We start from the raw sequence: 20,508 nt of genomic DNA, 5'->3' as shown, positions 1-20,508 counted from the left end.
TTATACTACCCGGGTGAATCATATAAAACCCGCACTTATTATGAGACTATTCTAATCAGTACAGGTAGTGCAGAATTCCAGCACTTTTCGGGTTATAACACAAATGAGAACGTTTATAACTTCTTAAAAATCATTATCAAACAGATTATATCTGTTGAAGAATGGAGGATTTCAACAATGAAAGAAAGACAGATAAGCCTTAATAAATCACCCATGAATTTTACTTATTGGGATTATATCCAAACATTTGATAGAGAGCTTTATTATAACAATGAGAGGCATAAACATACTTAGTTTATTAAAGTATGTGCAAAAATATTTACAGGACCTATCCCCAACTGGTTCTTAAATTGATGGTCATACCACGGTCCCACAACGAAAATCCTGCCTGAGCCATTCCTTAAGTTATACAAAGAATGGGAAAAAATTTCACCATTCTTAACCGAGTTATATCATGCAGATCATATCTGTTGCCTAGAAAAAATTGATCAAATTTGTTTCTTTATTGAATTCTCTATCCCATGGATTCATAAATGGACTCCTGAATTAGGTTTTACGGAGGAACAAATCCCTTGCTTATACATGGTATTTTACAATAATTTTTGGGACAAATTGATGAAGAATGATCCCAAAACAAAAATGTTATATGGACAAGAATTATTGGATTCTATTAAAACACAAATCCAAGTATACTCGTCCACTCCACAGAAGAAAATATTTGATGACAGCTCCGTCAAACATATTGCTCGAAGAATCTCTGTTCAAGACGGAGATAAAACCGAATTAGTAAATAAATATTTGGAAGAAGTAAAAAGAAATTTACTTCAAACTTTGAATCAATGTGAAAAATCAGACACATCAATGCACAGTGAAACAAGTGGCGATGATATCGCAGAAGAAGATTCACAGCCGATGCAGCAAGAAATAATATTATCTGACAAAGAGAGAGAAAAGGTGGAAAATTTCCTCCAACAAATGAACGATTTAGACAAAAGAAGACTTTGACTAAAGCCGCCGAAGACCCCACATAACAGTAGATACACTGTTCCCAACAGTAGAAACACTGTATAAGGGACCCAGATACGCTATTCCCAACAGTAGAAAAGCTGTATAGGGACCCAGATGTGGGACCCAATCTACTATTTAAAGATTCTTTATGTTTTTTTCCTTCTTTAAATAGAGGACCTCTTCATTTGAAGAGGCAGGGCTTGAGAACCCCCCCTCTCTCTAATCTCTCTCTCTAAACTCTCTCTCTAAACTCTCTTCTTCTTGTAAAGCTTTTAGCTTATTAGTTTTGTAAATCAATTGAAGATTAATAAAAGTTTTGAAGTTCAGTTAATCTTCAGGGCCTTGCTTCTCGGCCTTAAAGGTATTTATTTTATTTTATTATATAGTATTTTATATACTTAGTTTCTCTCCCCAGCCGTGACTATGTCCGGCTAAACGGATTCATATCTATGTTGAAAAACTAATTTCTCTTGCATATTAACCATGAAGAATCCAGACTCTTTCAAAATATAAAGGAATTTTAATATAGTTTCTTGGCTTGGTTCCAAGATTGTGGTACAGTCGACTCTGGTACTACTCTTATTGGCTTTGCCTTAGTGGCTACGTCTAGCCAGCTGTGACATTAAAGCCCGCTGAAGTTGTCAAAAGGGCTATCCCTTTCACAGTTAGAACTGCTAGACATATGGGCTCAATAAGAGTATGTATCAGACCTAGACAGACCCCTTGCTTGGGTAAAAGGATAGATCCTTCCATACAGTCATTAAAACTATAATAAAATTCTCGTATATTTCGAATCTTTACTTGTCGCGCGGACTACCGCCAACCTTCAAAGGTACTGAAACAGCTAGATCTGGATGGCCGTGCGGACTACCGCCTGCCTAGATGGATCCTGGTGTAGATGGTATCAGAGCCTAGGAATTTTCATGGTAAATACGTAGTAGATATGAAATATTCATAAATTTAATATAGAATAAAAGTTTAATTAGAATTTGAAATAATGAAATAATTACAAGCAACATAGTAAAAAATATAAAAATCAAAACTTTATATCGAAAAAAATAGAAGAAAAGTTTAATTGCTTACTCCATAATATAGGAAAAGAATTCAAAAAATGTTGATATATTTTATGCAAAATAATAAAAGAATATATATTTTGGACGAAGTAAAAACGTACAAATCAAAAGTTATATTGAAAATAAAATAGAAGAGAAGCCTAATTGCTTATTCTATGTAATGTAGAAAAAAATAATTAAAATATTAATATATTTTAAACAAAATAATAAAAAAATATATTTTGGACGAAGTAAGAAATCTATATTATTTATGTTATATCAAAAGGAGGTATCTATACTAAACCTGTTAATCGGGCCGGGCTGACCTGTTTTCAGCCCGGCACTGTAGCATATAGGGCGGGCTGGGACGGGTTGGACGAGAAGTGGGTTTTAGACAAACACATTTTGGATACCAGTGCACCGGAACCCGCTAAGCCCGCTAACCCGTTAACGAGTTGTTAATGGGCTGCAGCCCGGTTGAGCCAGTTAACGGGTTATTTTTTTTTATTTGTGTACCGTTGCTAACAAAATTTAATTAAAAAAACATTAGCACAGCCCGCCCGAGCCCGTTAAGCCCAAACCCGGACGGGCCCCCAAAAACCCGCAAATTCCCAACCCACTATCAGCCCGCTAACCAATCCGGTCCGTTAACAAACAAGTTGGTTTTTTTTGTTCAGCCCGCCTGTTAAACCCCTCTAATCTATACATTATATATTATATTATCTATACATAATAAAAGGATAGATAAAGACATCACATTAAATCAAGTGACATATAATGAAAAGCCACTTAGTAATTTGAGAAAATTCACTTTATACCCATTAATTCCAAACTATTTACCCTTTAATGTCCTTGCCCAAACTATTTACAACTCCTACCCATGGCCCCCAAACTATTTACTCGCCTTTATTTTCCTCCAATTCTCCGTCTCTTTTACCTTCCGCCATCTCTCCATCTCCATTGTTTGCATATCCAGAAATCATTGAATTCCAAGATATCGGATCTGGTTTTTTTATTTTTCCGAAGATTTTCAAAGCTGCTTCACTATCACCACAACTAGAATACATGTCGAGCAGCGCATTGTACAAGGGCAAATCTGGTGCAATCCCGGAAACAATTACTTTAACATGAGTTGCTTCCCCTGCAAGACCATCTCTCAACCTGCTACAAGCACTCAACAACGTTGTATAAGTGAAATTTGTCGGATAAACTCGAGCCGTCAACATGCTGTCAAATAGTTGAAGGCCTCCATGATCCTACCATTGTTGGGCTTGAAGCTCAATTTTATTTTTGAAGATTTCTTGTTTGATTCAAAGTGGGTGCTGTTAAATATTGCTTATAGTACCTTCTGGAATTTCATACTGAAATTTGATAACATTTAGAGCTGATTTGAGGTGATTGAGAACGAAATTTTTAGTTGAAAATCGAAGAAGAACACTGCTACAATATACCGCTACGGTATACAATATGCTATAGGAGTATATAGCTATAGTGCAACACTATACTATTATAGTTTACAAAATAATATACCGCTACAGTATACTAATATACTATAGGAGTATATAGTTATACTGCAACAGTATACTATTATAGTATACAATATATTGTTATGGTATACTGTAATAATATGCAAGATACTCTAACAATATGTTGTAATAGTATACAATATACTATAATAGTATACTTATTACCCGTAAATTCACTTGTCTTTTCCCTTTTAATTTGTTTTAAGCTTTTACCCAAGTGTGAGGGGCAAACTTAAAAAGGAAAAAAATTTATAGTATGCTATATGATGTAATGGTATACTCTTACAATTAGGTCCTTTTAGAAATTTTAATTTTTTTGACAACTAATATTATTTCAGTTTAATAATTGAATTAAATTTTTTTTAACTCTTTGCGTACAATTGTATACCCTGTTGGTGTAGCTATATACTATACTGATATCATATGTTAGTTAATATTTTTTTGGTTGTATTAACTATATTTAATTGGTACACAATTTAGTTTTTCTTTAGTAATAATATAAAAAAAGAATAATAAAAAATTAGTGAAAGCAGTAAATGAAATTAGATTATGAAGAAAAAAAGAATATAAAAAAACAGAAGTTAAATAAAATTACAAAAGGAAAAAAGAAAAAAAATAAGAAGAAAACGAGAAAAAAAAGAAAAAATAAAAGAAAAGAAGCATAGAAATAAAAAAGAATTAGAGAATAAAGAAAAAATTCCCCACAAAACCTATTATGGATAGGAAATGTAATTAGTTTATGGGTAGGTAAAAAAATAATAAACAAGGATAAATAATTTTATTTTTATGGGTAACTGTGTTAAAACCCCTACTAATTTTAGGACAAAAAATTATTACTCCTTTAAGATTAAGCCAAATCAAATATTAAGATATTACGAAATATTCTGCGAGCGGTCGACCATTCGAACAAATTGTCATCCTCCGCGTACACCCCAATCGTCGTCACGATTCCCCCAAATTCTCAAAATTCAATAGAGCCTTCTCCATCTCGGCTTCTATCTTCACGCACCAAGTTCGATCCAATACTTCCTCCATTTGAAGTTTCCACCATGAACCCTAACCCCAGCCCAAACCCTAACCCTTATCCTAATCTTCCGTCAGATCATCCCCATTCTTCCGAGTACGCTCCGTACCCAAAGCTTGATCCGAACGACGTCGCTCCTGTATCTGAGACGTGGACTTCGGTTCCTGTCGAATCGAATCCTCCATCTCAGCAGCCGCCGCAACCACAACCACAGCCTCAACAACAACCAAGGTCACCTTCTGCATCGGAAGGACCTGCGCCTATCTCAAGCAGCGCTGCGACTACTATGCCTGCTGAGTCTAATCCCTATGTTACTCCCGAGCCAGGTCAACCCCTTGGTTCTTCTGTCAAGAGTATGTGCCTTCTTTTTACCCGTTCCAATTATTGTTTTTTCTATTTTCCTCTTACTGAGTCAATATTAGTTACATTGTTATTGCTTTTTTTTGTTGGATGGTTTTGTTGTGTGAACTAGAAACATGTGTCCCAATTGAGAACGGAGGCCAACAGTGTTCCAAAATGAGGGGCTATTAATAGTAAATAGAGAATCTCTTTGCTTTGTGAGGCATTTTTTAAATGGACAAATCCATGAAACCCATGACAACAAAGGGGATAGTACTTTGCAAGTGTAGTAAAGGATCGGGTTACTGATGTTAAATGAGAGCTTGGCTTAAGGGGAAAAAGGCAACATCTTGGGAAAGAAATTTATGGAGTATGCATTGGTTGATTGTGGATTTCAAGTAAACTGACTCAAGAGTACTACTGCGTCTGTCTTTGTAACAAAAATGGGTGTAAACTCAGGTTATATATGTGTGTACATACAGATAATACATGCGCACACGTACGCTCAAATACATATGTGTGTCTTTGTGTGTGTGCATTGAGAGTTCTATGTATATAAGTTTTGAGCAACAACAACAACAACAACAAAAAACCTAGTGCAATCCCACTAATGGTGTCTGGTGAGGGTAGGGAGTGTACGCAGACCTTACCCCTATCTTAAGAAGATAGGGAGGTTGTTTGCGGAAAATTCCCGACTCAGGAAAGATAGAGAGGAAGGTGTAACATCAAGCAACAACACCAGCGAACCAAATTGAAAACCGAAGTAAAAGAGATAATAAGTAATAACAAAAATCTAATAATAAGAAAATAGAAGACTAACATTGAGGAATGCATTAAAACTATTGGAACAAGCAAGGACAAAGTTCGGCTACCTAGCGTTCTATCTTAATTCTCAATCTCCACACCTTCCTATCTAGGATCATGTCCTCGGTATGTGTGTGAAAAAATGCACCTTAACTATGAGAAATAGAGCAAATTTGTCCTTATTTTGAATTTGGTCTCAAACATGCCTTTGTTATTAGTAAGGGTGGGTATAAAATTCGAAAAATCGAATTTTGAACCTGACCGAATTAATTTGGTATTTCAGTATCGGTTTTTTCAGTATTTCGGTATTATTCGGTACAACTGTTTTCGTATTTTTGTATTTTGATACGGTACTCGATATTGAGTTTTTGATATTTCGGTATTTAATTCTAAGCCCACCTCTATTTCTATTTTCCAGCCCAATAAGCCTAAGTCCAACACCCCAAGTCCCCTAGTTCCCTAATTCCCTAATTCCCTTAGTCCCTTAGGCTTAAAGGCTTAGAGACTTAGAGTTACGACAGTAGCTTCTGCTTATCCCCTTTCCCTTATTTCTATTTTCTAACCCTAGATTTATCTAAAAAAATTGCAACAATTGGTGTATTAGGCTACTCTAGCTGAGGTGGTGATGGCGGTTCTATTTGTTAATTGTTGAAATTGTTTTTATGCATCATTACATGTGTTATAGACTTCAACCTCAATAAGTCTTTATTCCGTTGCCTTTTCTTTTATTGTTGGAGCAATAATTTCTTTAGTTAGTTTTTTTTTCCAGATTTTGCAGTGCAACATTCATATGTTCTTGAAACAATTGCCTTAACCTTTTCGAATGCAATAGATATTCTTTCCACATGTAAAAGAAGGAAGTAATTTTCCTATGGCCTGCTTCCATTTTAAAGTAGAGAATATTAACATATGATTGATGACTCCTCTTCACTGGAACCATTGTAAATATATTCTGGCGATGTATTGCAAGACTAATCTAGAAATTCGATTGCAACAATGTTATCATGCTTCTAAGAGTTAAGCGACATGAACTCAACCGATTCCCCACTATCGTCTCATATTAGTTTGGTTAGAACCGAAAACGTACCGAAACCATATCGAACCAAACAAGAATACCGAACCGTACTGTACTGCTTTGGCACGGTATTTGGTATGCATAATTGATATACTGAATATTGAAATATCGAACCGTAGTTCTTAAGTACCGCGCCAAAGTACCGAACGCCCATCCCTAGTCATTAGTGGATTGGTTCAGATTTGCCCATCAACTATGAGAAATAGAACAAGTTTACACTCCGTTTGACTTTAGTACCAAATATGTCCTTATCATGAGTAAATTGGCTCTTCTTGCCCCTAAAAAACTAACAAGACTTCCTACTTCTTATTTTTATCCATCTAAAACATATTTTATTATTAAGATGGAGTGTCAACTTGCGACACAATAATTTTAACCCCAAAAATTTCTTGAAAAAATTTTAAACTCGAAAAATTACACAGGCTTAAAATGGTTAAAAGAGACGAAAATATCTAATTGCTCTTCATATTCATGTCTTTTCCCTATTTTTTTACTCTCCTCAATTTTAACAATGATTAAGTAGAACGACAATTCTAGAAGATCAATTAATTCATGGGAAAATAAATAATCTTCAAGTACGCAAATATGAATTGAAATTCTTAAATCAATGAAAAAATTAAAAGTATTTGGAGAAATTGCATGGAGTTATTATGTACACTTGTTTTTTGATGAAGTAAGTTGTATATTAATTAAAAGGCATCCATAAGATGCAATGATTACAAAAGAAAAGGAGATATCAGCTCCTAGGAAGGACAAAAACCTATTACAATACTATGGAGCTGATAAAATAAAGGTCAGGGTTATACACAGGGGTGTGATTCACCCAGCAAAAAAGTAAAACTAAACATCTAGCCTTAAGTTTGTGTCTGACAATTGAAATGCCATCAAAGCATCTTTGATTTCTTTCTGTCCATATGCACCACAAAATAATAGCAAGAACCATAGACCAGATTCTCTTGATGGACTTCTCAACTTTCCAGGAGCTCCAACTCACAAAGGCATCCCTGACATTTTGTGGCATAGTCCAATGTAGACCAAAAAGTGAAGTAAACATAGACCAGATGTCTGCTGCAACTGTACAGTAAATGAACGGGTGATTGATTGTTTCATGATTGCTAAGGCACATATGGCATCTGTTGGCAAGTTGGAAACCCCTTCTGAGAAGGTTATCCTGAATTAGGCAAGCACCCTGTAGTGTTATCCAACAGAAACCACTAACCTTAGGGGGAATTTTAGTTTTCCAAACAACTTTCCTTGGCCATTGATCAATCAATGCTTTGTTAGTGCTCATGTTGTAGTAGCTTGCTTTGACTGAATAGGAACCTCCTCTACTGTTGTCCCATTTAAGTCTATCTCTGCCTTGGTTGTTGATGGAGATGTTATGAAGGCTGCCAAGTAGAGCTAGCAAATCCTCTATTCCCGGTCATTCAGGTTTCTCCTTAATCTTGGGCTCCAAGTGTTCTCCTCCCAGTTTTGGGCAACTGTAGAGTTTGGATTGGATGCAACTGAGAAAAGTGTTGGGTAAGCATCCTTCAAAGTGCTCTGACCATTCCAAGGATCCTTCCAAAATAGGATGTGTTCGCCACTGCCCACATGTAGAGTTGTATTAAGAGAGAAGGTGTTCCACAACTTTCTGATACCCTTCCATAGACCATAACCATAAGGTGTATTAACCATATTGGAGCACCAGTGACTACCACTGCCATACTTGGCTTGTACTACATCCTTCCATAAACTCGTTCCTTCTTGATTATACCTCCAAAGCCATTTCATCAACATGCTCTTATTGTGCAGTGACAAATCCTTTAACTCCTAGGCCCCCAAGTGATTTGGAAAGTATTACCTTATCCCATTTCACAAGGTGGAATTTGTGATCTTTGGAATTATCTTCCCATAGGAATGAGCACCTAAGTTTATCAAGCTGCTTTTGAACTTTTACTGGTAGGGGAAATAGCGACATAATGTAGGTTGGTAAGCTATCCAGTACACTATTGATAAGAGTTAGTCTGCCACCAAAGGAGAGATACTGTTGCTGCCAGGAAGCCAACCTTTTTTCAATTTTTTCAATAACTCCATTCCATACATCAATTGATCTATGTCCAGCCCCCAATGGAAAGCCTAGGTAAGTGGTTGAGAATGAACCTGTATTGCAACTCATGATCTCAGCCAGCACCTCCAGGTTAGATACACAGAACAGGGTATATGACACTTTTTGACATGTTAATGTGTAGCCCAGACAAGGCTTCAAAAATCATCAAGGTGATGTTGAGATATTGAACTTGGGACTCCTCTGCACCACAGAAAATGAGAGTATCATCGGCATATAGAAGATGGGACACAGAGACTGAACACTCTGGCCTACTGCCAATACCAAATCCCTCCAACCATTGTAGTTGTTTGGCCTTCTCCAACATTTTGCTCAGACCCTCCATTGCTAGGATAAAGAGAAAAGGGGATAAAGGATCCCCTTGCCTTATCCCTCTCTTAGGAGAGAAAAAACCAACAGGGCTTCTATTCACTAGGATAGAGTACTTGACAGTAGAGAAGGAGAATTTGATCCATTTGTCCCCAAATCCCATCTGTCTTAGGATTGAAATGAGATATTGCCAGTTGATTTTGTCGAATGCCTTCTCAATATCAAGCTTGAATAGCAGTCCAGGTACTCTAGTTCTTTGTCTCCATTCTAAGGCTTCATTTGCAATAAGTGCATCATCTGAAATCTGTCTCCTCTTTAAAAAGGCATTTTGATATCTTGAAATCAGGTTCCCCATCACCTAAGTCTTTCTGACAGAACTTTAGCCACAATCTTGTAGACACTTCCTATGAGGCTGATAGGTAAGAAGTCTTTGAGTTGAATTACTCCTTTCTTTTTGGAAATAAGTGCTATGAATGAGGCATTAAAGGACTTGACCATGTGACAGTGATTGTGGAAGTGATTAAGAGTTCCCATGACATCCTGCCTTATAGTATCCCAGCATTTTTGATAAAAAGCCATAGTCAGTCCATCAGGTCCAGGGCTTTTGTCAGGTGCACAACAATTGATTGCATTTACTACTTCCTCCTCTTCAAAAGCAGCTTCCAGAGCTTCCTTCTGTTCAATGTTCAGGCTTCCCAGTCCTTCAAAAGTAGCACTAGGCCTCCAACTTTCATTCTCAGAGTAAAGCTCCTTGTAGAAATCCAAAATCCCACTTTTAATTTGTTCCTTGTCTTCAATTAAATCATCTCCTACTTGTAACCTGTCAATACAATTGTATCTCCTGTTAGAGTTGGCCATTCTTTGAAAGTATTTAGTATTCCTGTCTCCCTCCTTCAACCATAAGCATCTAGACTTTTGTCTCCTTGAAATCTCTTCAGCTTTTGCTAACTGTTGCAGCTCCATCTTCAACTGCATGATCTTGTTAGATTCTGCTTGTGTTGGTAGTCTTCCTTCAGTTGCCTGCTCCATTAGTAACAATTCTTCTAGGGCTTTGTGTGTTCTTGTGCTAACTTTTCCAAATACTTCCTTGTTCCATGTAACCAAATCCTTCTTCAACAGCTTCAGCTTTTGGGATAAAATAAAATCTGGAGAGCCGTTTACCACATATCCCTGCCACCATTGCTTGATCAAGTCACCAAACCCCTCATGTTGAAGCCACATGTTTTCAAATTTGAAGTAAGATGGCTCAGCAGTCCAATCACCACATTCCAGAACTAAAGGCCTATGGTCTGATGCTACTTTGGGAAGAGCTCACTGATGCACCAAGCCAAAAGAGTCATTCCACTCTGAAGAGATTAGGAACCTATCAATTCTAGAAGCCTGCAAAGAGTTTTCTCCCCTAGCCCATGTGTAAAAAGCTCCTTACAAGGGAAGGTCCACCAGTCCCATGTCTTGAATGAAATCAGAGAAAACCTTCATAGCCCTTGATCTCCTGATGCAATTGAGTCTTTCATTCTCAAAGCGACATACATTAAAATCTCCACATATTATCCAGCTGTCATTCCATAATCCTCTGACTGCTGCTAGTTCTTCCCAGAATTCTACCCTCTCCCAATTTGATTGAGGGCCATATACCCATGTAAAGCAGAATCTGAAGTCAACTTGTACCCCCTCCAACATTGTAGAAATAGAATATTTCCCTTGTTGTGATTCAATGCAAGACCATTGTCTTTTGTCCCATATGATGATAATTCCTCCACTCCTGCCACTAGCCTTCAATTCTGCCCATCCTACCCATCTTGAACCCCCAAGATCTCTAATTACGGCTGCAGAGCACCTTTCAGTTTTTGTTTCCTGTAGACACAATAAATCAGGTTTCCATTTTTTAATGAGAGACTTTATAGTACTTCTCTTGCTCGTATCATTGAGCCCACATATGTTCCAACTGATAAGTTTCGCTTTCATTCCGAGAAAGCCTTGTGATACCTGCCCCTAACTGACCCTTCACCCTTTTCATATGTAACAGTGCATACCAGCTTCTTGGCTTCTTTTTCCCCCCTTCTTCTTGGATTTCTTCTCCCCATTTTTCTCCACCCTTTGCAGTAGCTTTTGGGCTTGCCTTTTATGCTCCATTCTAACAATCATATCGAAAATTTCATGTTCGAAGCCTGTAGAGTGGACTCCGAAAGCCTTGCATGCTTTGGTCATAGCAACCTTGGTCCAGTGAGAAGTCTCAATAACCTGAGGTGAGTTGATGGACAACTGCCCTTGGGAATTCCCCTCATACCATGGTAAGGGCAGGAGCTCGCTACCCGAAAGAGAAGACACATCTGAGTCGTTAAATCTGACCATGGAGAAATTTGGATAAGAAGGAAAAGATTTGGTGAGAGAAAGAGATTGCATGGGTTCAACTTCATCGTCTGCGTCTTCACCTTGGTATGAGTCTTCAAAGCTGCACCTGTTATCGTGTATCTGATGATTTGTAACGCCCTTTTGAGAAGGCATAACTGGGGCTTTTGAGAGCTGTTGGGGTTGGGCCGGCCCAGTTGCTCTCCTTTCCATCAGCTTCTTCTTTTTAATAAAAGAATTGGGCCTCTTTCCCTTCCTTTTTTTTGAGTAATAGTGGTGGCCCATTAGTAAAGGAAAACTGACCTGATTGTTTACTTTAGAATGGACCGGGTTGTGAGATGGGCCAGCCCAAGAATTGGATTCAAAATTTAAATCAACTGGCGTGGATTTCACCGCGTATAACTCTTTGACCTTTGGTCTCTCATGTGAGACCTTCTGCCCTTTCCATCTCCGGCTATCTTGACATGCCCATCGGAAATAATTGAGATTTCAAACATCATATCACCCACAACCAAATCAATCTTGCAAAGGGGTTCTGAATCTGAATCCTTGATGCAGATGCGAGCCCAGAGGAGATTATTCTTTTTCTTTGTATCTTCATTGGAGTCTATATAGCCACCACATTCATCGCCGATGAACCTTAGGGTTTTCTCAGACCACTCATGCAATGGGATACCAAAAACTTTAATCCATCGATGACCTGATATTTGCTTTGAAATTTTAAGATTCAAAGCCGGCGACCACCAATCTAAAGAGAGTCGTCTGCCATTCCAGAACCAATCACCAAACTTGACCCTCTTCGCCTCCTTTGAAGATGAAAGTTCAAAAAGAAAAAAGATTGTGAGCAAGAGAAGAAACTTTTAGACCAGCTGTCACTGACCATCTGCTGGTGAACCATTTTTGCAGAACCTCCGTAGATGGGTTATGATAGAAGGAATCGTTGAAGGCACTAACAAGGCAGCAAGAGAGGAACTGTAGATTTGTTTCTTATGTATTGTTTTGGGTTTCCATCGCCGGTCATTTCTGTAAGTTTGCAACTTGGATGTAAGATTTCTCCGGTGAAGTGAATCTATGAAGGTCTGGGTTAGAGCTCCCCAGAAATCTAGTGATTTTGTCAGCAACGTCGCACCAGCCCAAGTTGTATTCTGCCTCCGGAATTATGACTGCTGATTTCCTATCGCCAACCCATTTCTCGATTCGAATGTAACGCCAATAAATGTTGTAGTTCTGATAGACCCTATGTAATAAATTCTGTTGTTTTCGTCCCCGCTTTCTGTAGAGATCTCCTGTACCTCTGGAAGCATGTCGTAAATTGTCGCATATCCATCGTAGATTATTCTCGTCAATCTTAATTTTGCCGACAAAATGAGCGCTCCTCTCTGTAAGAAGGAACCACCTGTAATGACCACTGCTAATATCTGTGAGTTAAAAAGATTTAATCCCCGCTTTAAATGTAACCTTTTCCCCATGTTAAAAAACTATTAGGCCCGTACCGGAAAAGGTGTTGCCATGTCAGAAAAGCTAAAGATTGAAAAATACTTTTTTAGAGAGAAGTCAGGCCTTCTCTCACTAGACAGTAGGTGCCAATAACAATCTAGAGCATTTGGAGTTATTATGTACACTTAACAAGAAGTTTTGATTTTGCCGAAGAAATTGTGATTGCTATCATGCAGAAAGAAGTAATTCCATAAAATATTATTTTTATTTCTTTTGAGCTTGCAATTGAGTGGACATGAGAGTATTGATCTTCACAAAGACAGAACCTAAAAGAGAGAAGACTTATTGGTTATTCTTTGAGCAAAACGGAAGGTTTTGTGAATCTCTGCTTTTGATGTATTTTTTTGAAAAAAATCTACGTGTCCTTTTTCTTTTTCTTTTATTCTTCCTTTTTTGTTCTTCTCGTTGTTCTAGAAATAAAAGTTAACTTTTTTACCCTAAAATAAAAGGGTTGATCGAAGAAAAATGGATTTCATTAGTTTTTTGGAACAAATATAAGCTAGTCCACTCATGGTAAAGGCATAATTGAGACCAAATTCAAACAAAGGGCAAATTTGTTCTGTTTCTGTAGTTGAGATGTACTCTGAACCAATCTACTAATGATGAGGGTATGTTTGGAACCAAACTCAAAATAAGGGCAAATTTGCTCTATTTTCATAGTTGAGGCATTATATATATACATATATATACAATGGTTGTGCGGTGGTGGCAATTTCAACCCATCTTTGGTTGACCCGCCCAACCCGCTTGTACTAAACCCGTTTTCAACCCGCCCATTTTAAATATGGGTAAATATGTGTTAACCCATTTTTAACCCGCAATAAAATGAGTCAAAAGCGGGTTGAATACGGGTTCCATGCGGTTTTAAATTTGTTATGGTTTCCGGCTTTTTGCACTTCAAAGGGAAATAAAATGAGCTTAAAAAGATGCAGGTGGAACGATCTAAGTAAACTTCTGATGGAATCCAAATTGTGATAAGTATTATCCACTTGTTATTAAACACTGGCATGCAAACAAATAATGATTTCAAGAATAGTAGTCTTCTTTATCATTTGATATTCCTTCGTCCAAATATAGATAAAATTGATGATTCTTGATTGAAATTTCTTTTTTTGTTGAAAAATAATAATAGGAAAAAATTATTTCCTGACTTTCAACATATGGATAAAATTGATGATTGGTGATTCAAATTTCTTTTTTTAATGAAAATAATAACAGAAAAATTAACTTTGCATGACTTTCAACATAATTAAACTAGGTATTTACTACATTCCTTGGAAAAAAGCTAAGAATTTCAGTAAATGAAATCCAAAAGTAGAGTAATTAAACCATTTACCACAAAAATACTGGAAAAGAATAGTTGTCATTCTTAGCCAAGAATCACGAAATTCTCAGCAATAAATAATTATAGGTAAGTTGTTTAAAAGAACTAATTGTCTTGCCATTTTACTTGGTGCTTCCGAAAAGTTCAAGCAAGTGAAAGGGCCTTAATTACATGCTTTCTACTTTAGTCGGAACCTTTCTTATGGATAACGAGAGGTGATACAGTTTGATTATCTTCTAAGAAACTGTGAACAACGAACACAGAAGAGAGACGTTGAAGCAAAAACAGAGCAGAGAGAGCAGAGCCAAAAGGACGGTTTCAGACATAGATATAAAATGGGTCACCCCGTTTTTAACTCAGCCCATTAATCACCCAACCCATTTTCACCTGTATGAGATATGGGTGGGTTGGGTGATTACCGATTTTTGCTTGACCCATTTTTAATTGCCCAAGTTTAACCCAATCCGCCCATTTGCCACCACTAGTTGTGCCAACAGTTGGTGCATTTATGTACATCCGCCTCTAAACTAATGCCAATTAATAGCCTGGGGTGTTGTTTTTATGCATATTTATTACTCTCTGCTTGCTTTGAGGTATTCTTTATGCTTGGATTATGAGCCTCTTAATTTTGACTTTGCAGATAAAATGGATTCAGTGAAGGATGTTCTTGGACAGTGGGGAAAGAAGGCTGCAGAGGCGACTAAGAAGGCTGAGGATCTTGCCGGAAATATGTGGCAACACTGTATGTCACATTGTTTTATGTTTATCTTTCTGTTGCCATGTTATGTGTTTTTTTCCCTTTTCTGATCAGTAAACAAAATATATTATAGAATGACAACAAAAAACAGCACTAAGGAGGGTCTGGTGTTACAGAAGTATCCCTTTATAGCCATGTCATGTGTTTAAAATGAGTGTGATTCTCTGCCAACATACTGCTGTTCTTTTATTTCTGTATTTTATACTTTGTCGAAAGATTCATCATATTCCACTCTTAATTGTACAATTTTCTGATGATGTTCTCATTGCTTCATCTGAATCAGTGAAGACAAGCCCCAGTTTGGCTGATGCCGCTATGGGAAGAATTGCTCAAGGTACAAAGGTCTTGGCTGAGGGCGGTTATGAGAAAGTGTTCCAACAAACATTTGAGACTGTCCCCGAGGAAAAGCTTTTCAAGTCATATGCATGCTACTTATCTACTTCTGCTGGTCCAGTCATGGGAGTTCTGTATCTATCCACTGCTAAACTAGCATTTTGTAGTGATAATCCTCTTTCCTACAAAGTAGGTGATCGGACAGAATATAGCTACTACAAGGTACACCTTTCTTTCTTTCCAAATACTTCAGGGCACACTAGTTGGTGAAAAAGATCGTGGTAGGAAACAAATAAAATAGGACGGATGTGATCTAGTCTCTGAAATTTCCCAGGCCTTTAGCTAGGGGAAAGATAATAATCTAGTTTCGATGTAATTGGTCCCTGTGCACATGAATTCGATATTCAATGTTGTTAGATGTCTATATTCTCTTCATCTCTTGGTTGATTAATGGCAGAAAGTAAAGAGTTGTTTTAAATTAACCATAATCCGCTATAGATAAAGAGGTTGTCCTTCCAAACATTATTTGGTTGGATGTTGCCCTAGGGCTATGTACTTTTGTTTAATTTTTCTGTGCCTCGTGCAAGCTTTTGTACACTTGTAGCATGTTTGTTGGTGTCTAAGACGAGGCATTTCATGATCTGCTCTTTCTATTGAAATCTCCCTCAGCTCAATAAGATAGATGGTGTCAGTTATGCCTTTTTGTTTGGTGTTTCCATCCATTGTTGATTGTTAGGTTTTGTGTTTTAAATTAAATTAAAAAGATTTGCTATAGAAGAAAAATAGAGAAAAAGGAGCAAGGCCCTATGCGACATGAGAAATGCTATTGGTGGATAGGATCAAAGACTTAATTTAGATGGATCCTGCATAGATGAATTAAATTTTTGCTCCCATCATCAAGCTTGGATGAGACTCTGAGCTCATCATATTGGGTTTTCACTCAGTTTGGTAGATATAGGCAATTTTATGTGCAATAGGACTAGGAATGGCAATGGGGCGGTGCGGGTTTAAGCTCATGTAGGGTGCGGCGGTTATTTTTTTGAGGGGGGGGGATATTAATGCGGGGCGGGGCGCTACGGGATGGGTTCAGACATTTGTTTGAAAATCAAAGCGGTTGCGCTTTTGAAAATTCTGTGAGGCGGGTTCTTCAGTTTCGAGCCAATCGGCCGCTGGATCTACTGACTGTTGGAGCATGTCTTACGCGTATCATTGAAATGATATTTTGGATGTTCAATGTTTTAAGGCTGTGGTTATTAAATATATCAACTGGTAAAATCTGATTTTCCTTTCTTTTTACTTTTCTCATTTCGTCTTTTTCTTCCTTTTTCTTTTTGAAATATATCTGCTTCTATTGAATAAAAGAACACTAAGAAGAAATAAAGTCGATCTAGTAGCTATAAATCTGTTATTGATAGTGCATAGCAACTAAAAGAATGAAATTAACTTAGAATCATCATTAAAACTTACCTTGGACGATGTTGGGACCTTGGAGGAAGTTGGGTTCTTGAGAGCTTCCCTTTCTAGAGCAAATTTACGTGTTTGGGGTGTAGGGAACGAGGTATAGCTTTTAAAACAGCTTTTCAGGTGCGCGTTCACGCAGCTGAAGGCCCAACCGTGCATCTGACCGTGCAGCAAGGGCAGTGACACTGCCTCGAGTGCGCTGCCACGCACGTGAGAGCTGATCGCGCAGACTGCAAATTGTCCGGTAAAACGCGCATAACTTTTTGCACAGAGATCCGTTTTGGCTCCATAATATATCATTGGAGAGGTATTTCAAAGGGCTACAACTTTCATGTTTTGAGTTTTCTCAAATTCCTAACAGATTTTCATGAAATCAGGCCGGAAGACAGACCTTCCATAAACTTAGTCGATTATATCAAATCTTATGCACCCCACTCTCTGTCTTGATTCCAAAACAACTATTTCCGCCCATACTCATCCCGATAGGACTTCACATGTCTAAAATGTCACATTAATACTCATGTAACACATGCCTTAGTTTTTGACATTTGAGTGAAGCATTGTAATGATGCACTTTGGCAATGGCCATAACTCCTAAAATCAAAGGGATTGAACTATTGGGTGTTATTGATAGTGCATAGAACCAAAAATATGATAACAGAATACCTATTGACCCTAAGATTAGTAGATACATACTGTAGCCACCTCTTAATCTTGAACCAGCGGACTCTTGTAAAAAATTCAACAGATCTGTTGAACTTTTTTGCATTTCTATAATGCACTAAAAATTTGGGGGTGGGTTGGGGGAACTGAATGTGAGATATAATTACACCTTGGGTCCATAACTAATTAGGTATATCAGCTTGTTGACAGTTCCTCTGTCTTGTAAGTCCAGAGATCGAAATTTTAGCCCTTTCATCTATGTGGGCTTGCGCTGATAGAATTATGGTAGTTGAGTTATGAGAGGTAGTGCTGGTTAGAGGGTGTGAGTCTGTGGTATTGATGGAAAAGAGAGAGAACATTGTGGTTTTCTTGGTGGTGGGTCAATGTCTTCATCTACTATATACTTTAAAATTCTAAAAGTTTAAGAGTAATTGTTCTGGTCTCTCCTCAAGGTCTGAAGTAATGTCTACCTGTAGCTATTTGGGCCGAGTTTGATGTATAACTATTAGTGTCTTGTCTTCACTTTAGTTTTTTTTCTAAAAAAAAAATTAATCCTGCTGTCTTCTTTTTCTTTTAATATATATTTTTAATTGTGTTTATATTTTTTTTCGAAAAGATTATTCATTCATTTTTTAGTTTATAGTTATCCTTTTTCTATTTTTCTTTTCAAGTTTTGTTTTGATATATTAACTACCTTTATTTAAAGTGAATGATTAATATTTATGCTCATATCTCAGGTGCACCAGGTTTCTGTTTTGTTAGTTGTTAAATCCCGAGACATGCTCTTGGGGCAAAACGTTTTTAGTTGGTTAGAAGTTGTGGAAGAGGAATATGGTTGTGATGCAAAGAGAGGTGTAGAGGCCTATGGTGTGGTGTGATATTGAGCAGTTAATAATGATGGTTTGTTTTTTTGGGGTGACCGAGAAATCCATCGGGAGCCGACCCTTTGGGCAATGCAATCTTTGAAACTCAGGGATTATAGGCTCGCTCCTCTACCCTTCTCCAATTAAATACCAGAGTTGGTTCACTTGTCTCGGGGCCAAACCTTTGACCTAAGACACAAGTCCCTCAACCTTTTATATTTGAGCTAACCCCTGGAGGCATGGTGGAAATATCATGGGGATGGGGGTGCTCCGACCCTTGTTTTGGTAATTTTTTTTCCGCCAAAGGACGACAGCGAAGGAAGAGGATTAGATGTAGCAAATGGAATTCATATTAACTTTGGTGTAGCCATTGTGCGAAATTAAATGATATATTGACCAAGTGGTAATCTTTTTTGCTTGCGTTGGAATTAGGATTGAGTAATGGGAATCAAAATATAGGTTCCTGATTCGTTGTAAAGTCATTCCTTTTTTTTTTCCATCCCACGCAGTTTCCTGTCCTTCCCGATCACTTCTTGATTGTCTTGATATCCTTAGGGAACTGAACATCTCACTGAATTTACAATTTGTCTTGTCTGCTATTGAAGAGAGTAAGTATAAGTGCATAATCTATCTTAGTAAGCAATCCTTTGGATCAAAATTTATTAAGATATAAATGGAGTAATAATGTGCAATAGTTGTTGGAGATAATTTTCTATTCTCTCGCTCAGAATTTTACATCATTTATTCTTAATGTGGATGGACGTGTCTGTAATCTGTTTAATATTAAACGGAGCTCAGCATTTTGCCAAATAACACTAGGATCTTTTGTTATCTGCCTATTTGGGCTGAATTTTCCGATGCTGCTTTTGACATATGCATATCTAGATGCAAAAAATCTTTATAGTTTTCCTTTGTTGCTGCACAATGCCTATTCTCATTTCTTTGCTTTTGCAAATTCCTGATCATCAAATAGAGATTCTGGGGTCATGCACATGCGTTATCTGCCTCATGATTCTATGATGTCAAGCCGAGACCTTTTGTTAGCTTTGCTTAAACTTTACTGTAGCGGACCTGTTACTTCTCTGTTATAAGGCTCTTTCGTACTTTTTGTCTGCTCACGTTGTTGATTGTACAGACTCCTGCTATTTGGTTAACTGCTTGATAATTAAGCGAGAGTTTTTTCTATTGTAGGTGGTTCTCCCAGTAGATCAACTCAAAGCCATTACTCCGTCAACTAGTAAGATCAATCCAGCTGAAAAGTACATCCAGATTATCTCAGTTGACAATCACGAGTTTTGGTTTATGGGTTTTGTTAACTATGACAGTGCTGTGAAGAATTTGCAAGGTGCATTGCTGGGTCATCATTCGTAGCTAGCGTGTCATTTTCTTGGTCATTTCAGATGAGGTCCGTGACACTGGTGCTTGCTATTGTTGTAGATAAATCTCTGTAAAATATGCACATCTGGGTGATTGATTGTTGTATACATGCTAATTTATCAGCGGTTTGGTATCTTGTGTACATCTGTTTCCTGAATTTTTTATTATCTTTTATGATGTTTTTTATCATTCAGAAAAGACATTAGTGGATTTGGTAAACATATATGTATTATTTTTAAATGGACTCCATAGGAGACTGAATAAAGTTATTCTTTGTTGAATTGATTTGTTTGTTTGATGTACTCGTACTTGCTGAAAGTGCAACATATATTACTGCGGGGAAAGGGTCAAAATTTGCCCATTTACTATTTAAAAGTTCAATTTAACCCTAGATTATATTATCGGGACAAAAGAACCCTTTTCGTTATCTAAGGGTACAAAACTACCCTCCACTAACGGCCTTCTAACATAGAATGAAGCTATAACAATTTTTCCACATTGATGCCATACGGCATGCCATGTGATATTTTTTTTCTAACTTAATTATATATTCTCCACAGTTGGATCATTGTCCCTCTACAGTTTAGTTTAAAGCAATTTTATCCCTCCACAATTCAATTTGGAGTACTTCTACTGTTCG

The 20,508-nt window shown here is 37.3% G+C and overlaps 2 protein-coding genes across 2 annotated transcripts; one reads left to right on the top strand and one right to left on the bottom strand.

Annotated features, from left to right (window-relative positions):
• Positions 1 to 2,956: 2,956 nt before the first annotated feature.
• On the bottom strand, positions 2,957 to 3,286 carry LOC138881067 (pentatricopeptide repeat-containing protein At3g50420-like). The gene has a single exon (XM_070161267.1). The coding sequence runs from the start codon at positions 3,284 to 3,286 to the stop codon at positions 2,957 to 2,959; it is 330 nt and encodes a 109-aa protein (XP_070017368.1).
• Positions 3,287 to 4,463: 1,177 nt separating this feature from the next.
• LOC104233223 (GEM-like protein 1) lies at positions 4,464 to 20,149 on the top strand. The gene is made up of 4 exons (XM_009786587.2): positions 4,464 to 4,963; positions 15,055 to 15,156; positions 15,455 to 15,726; positions 19,683 to 20,149. Exons 1-4 carry the CDS (start codon positions 4,636 to 4,638, stop codon positions 19,860 to 19,862), a joined length of 882 nt encoding a protein of 293 aa, XP_009784889.1. The 5' UTR covers positions 4,464 to 4,635; the 3' UTR covers positions 19,863 to 20,149.
• The last annotated feature ends 359 nt before the right edge of the window (positions 20,150 to 20,508 follow it).

Source organism: Nicotiana sylvestris, chromosome 11 (genome assembly GCF_000393655.2).
Source record: "Nicotiana sylvestris chromosome 11, ASM39365v2, whole genome shotgun sequence".
NCBI classification, from domain to species: Eukaryota; Viridiplantae; Streptophyta; class Magnoliopsida; order Solanales; family Solanaceae; genus Nicotiana; species Nicotiana sylvestris.
This window is presented reverse-complemented; position numbering and strand designations above follow the sequence as displayed.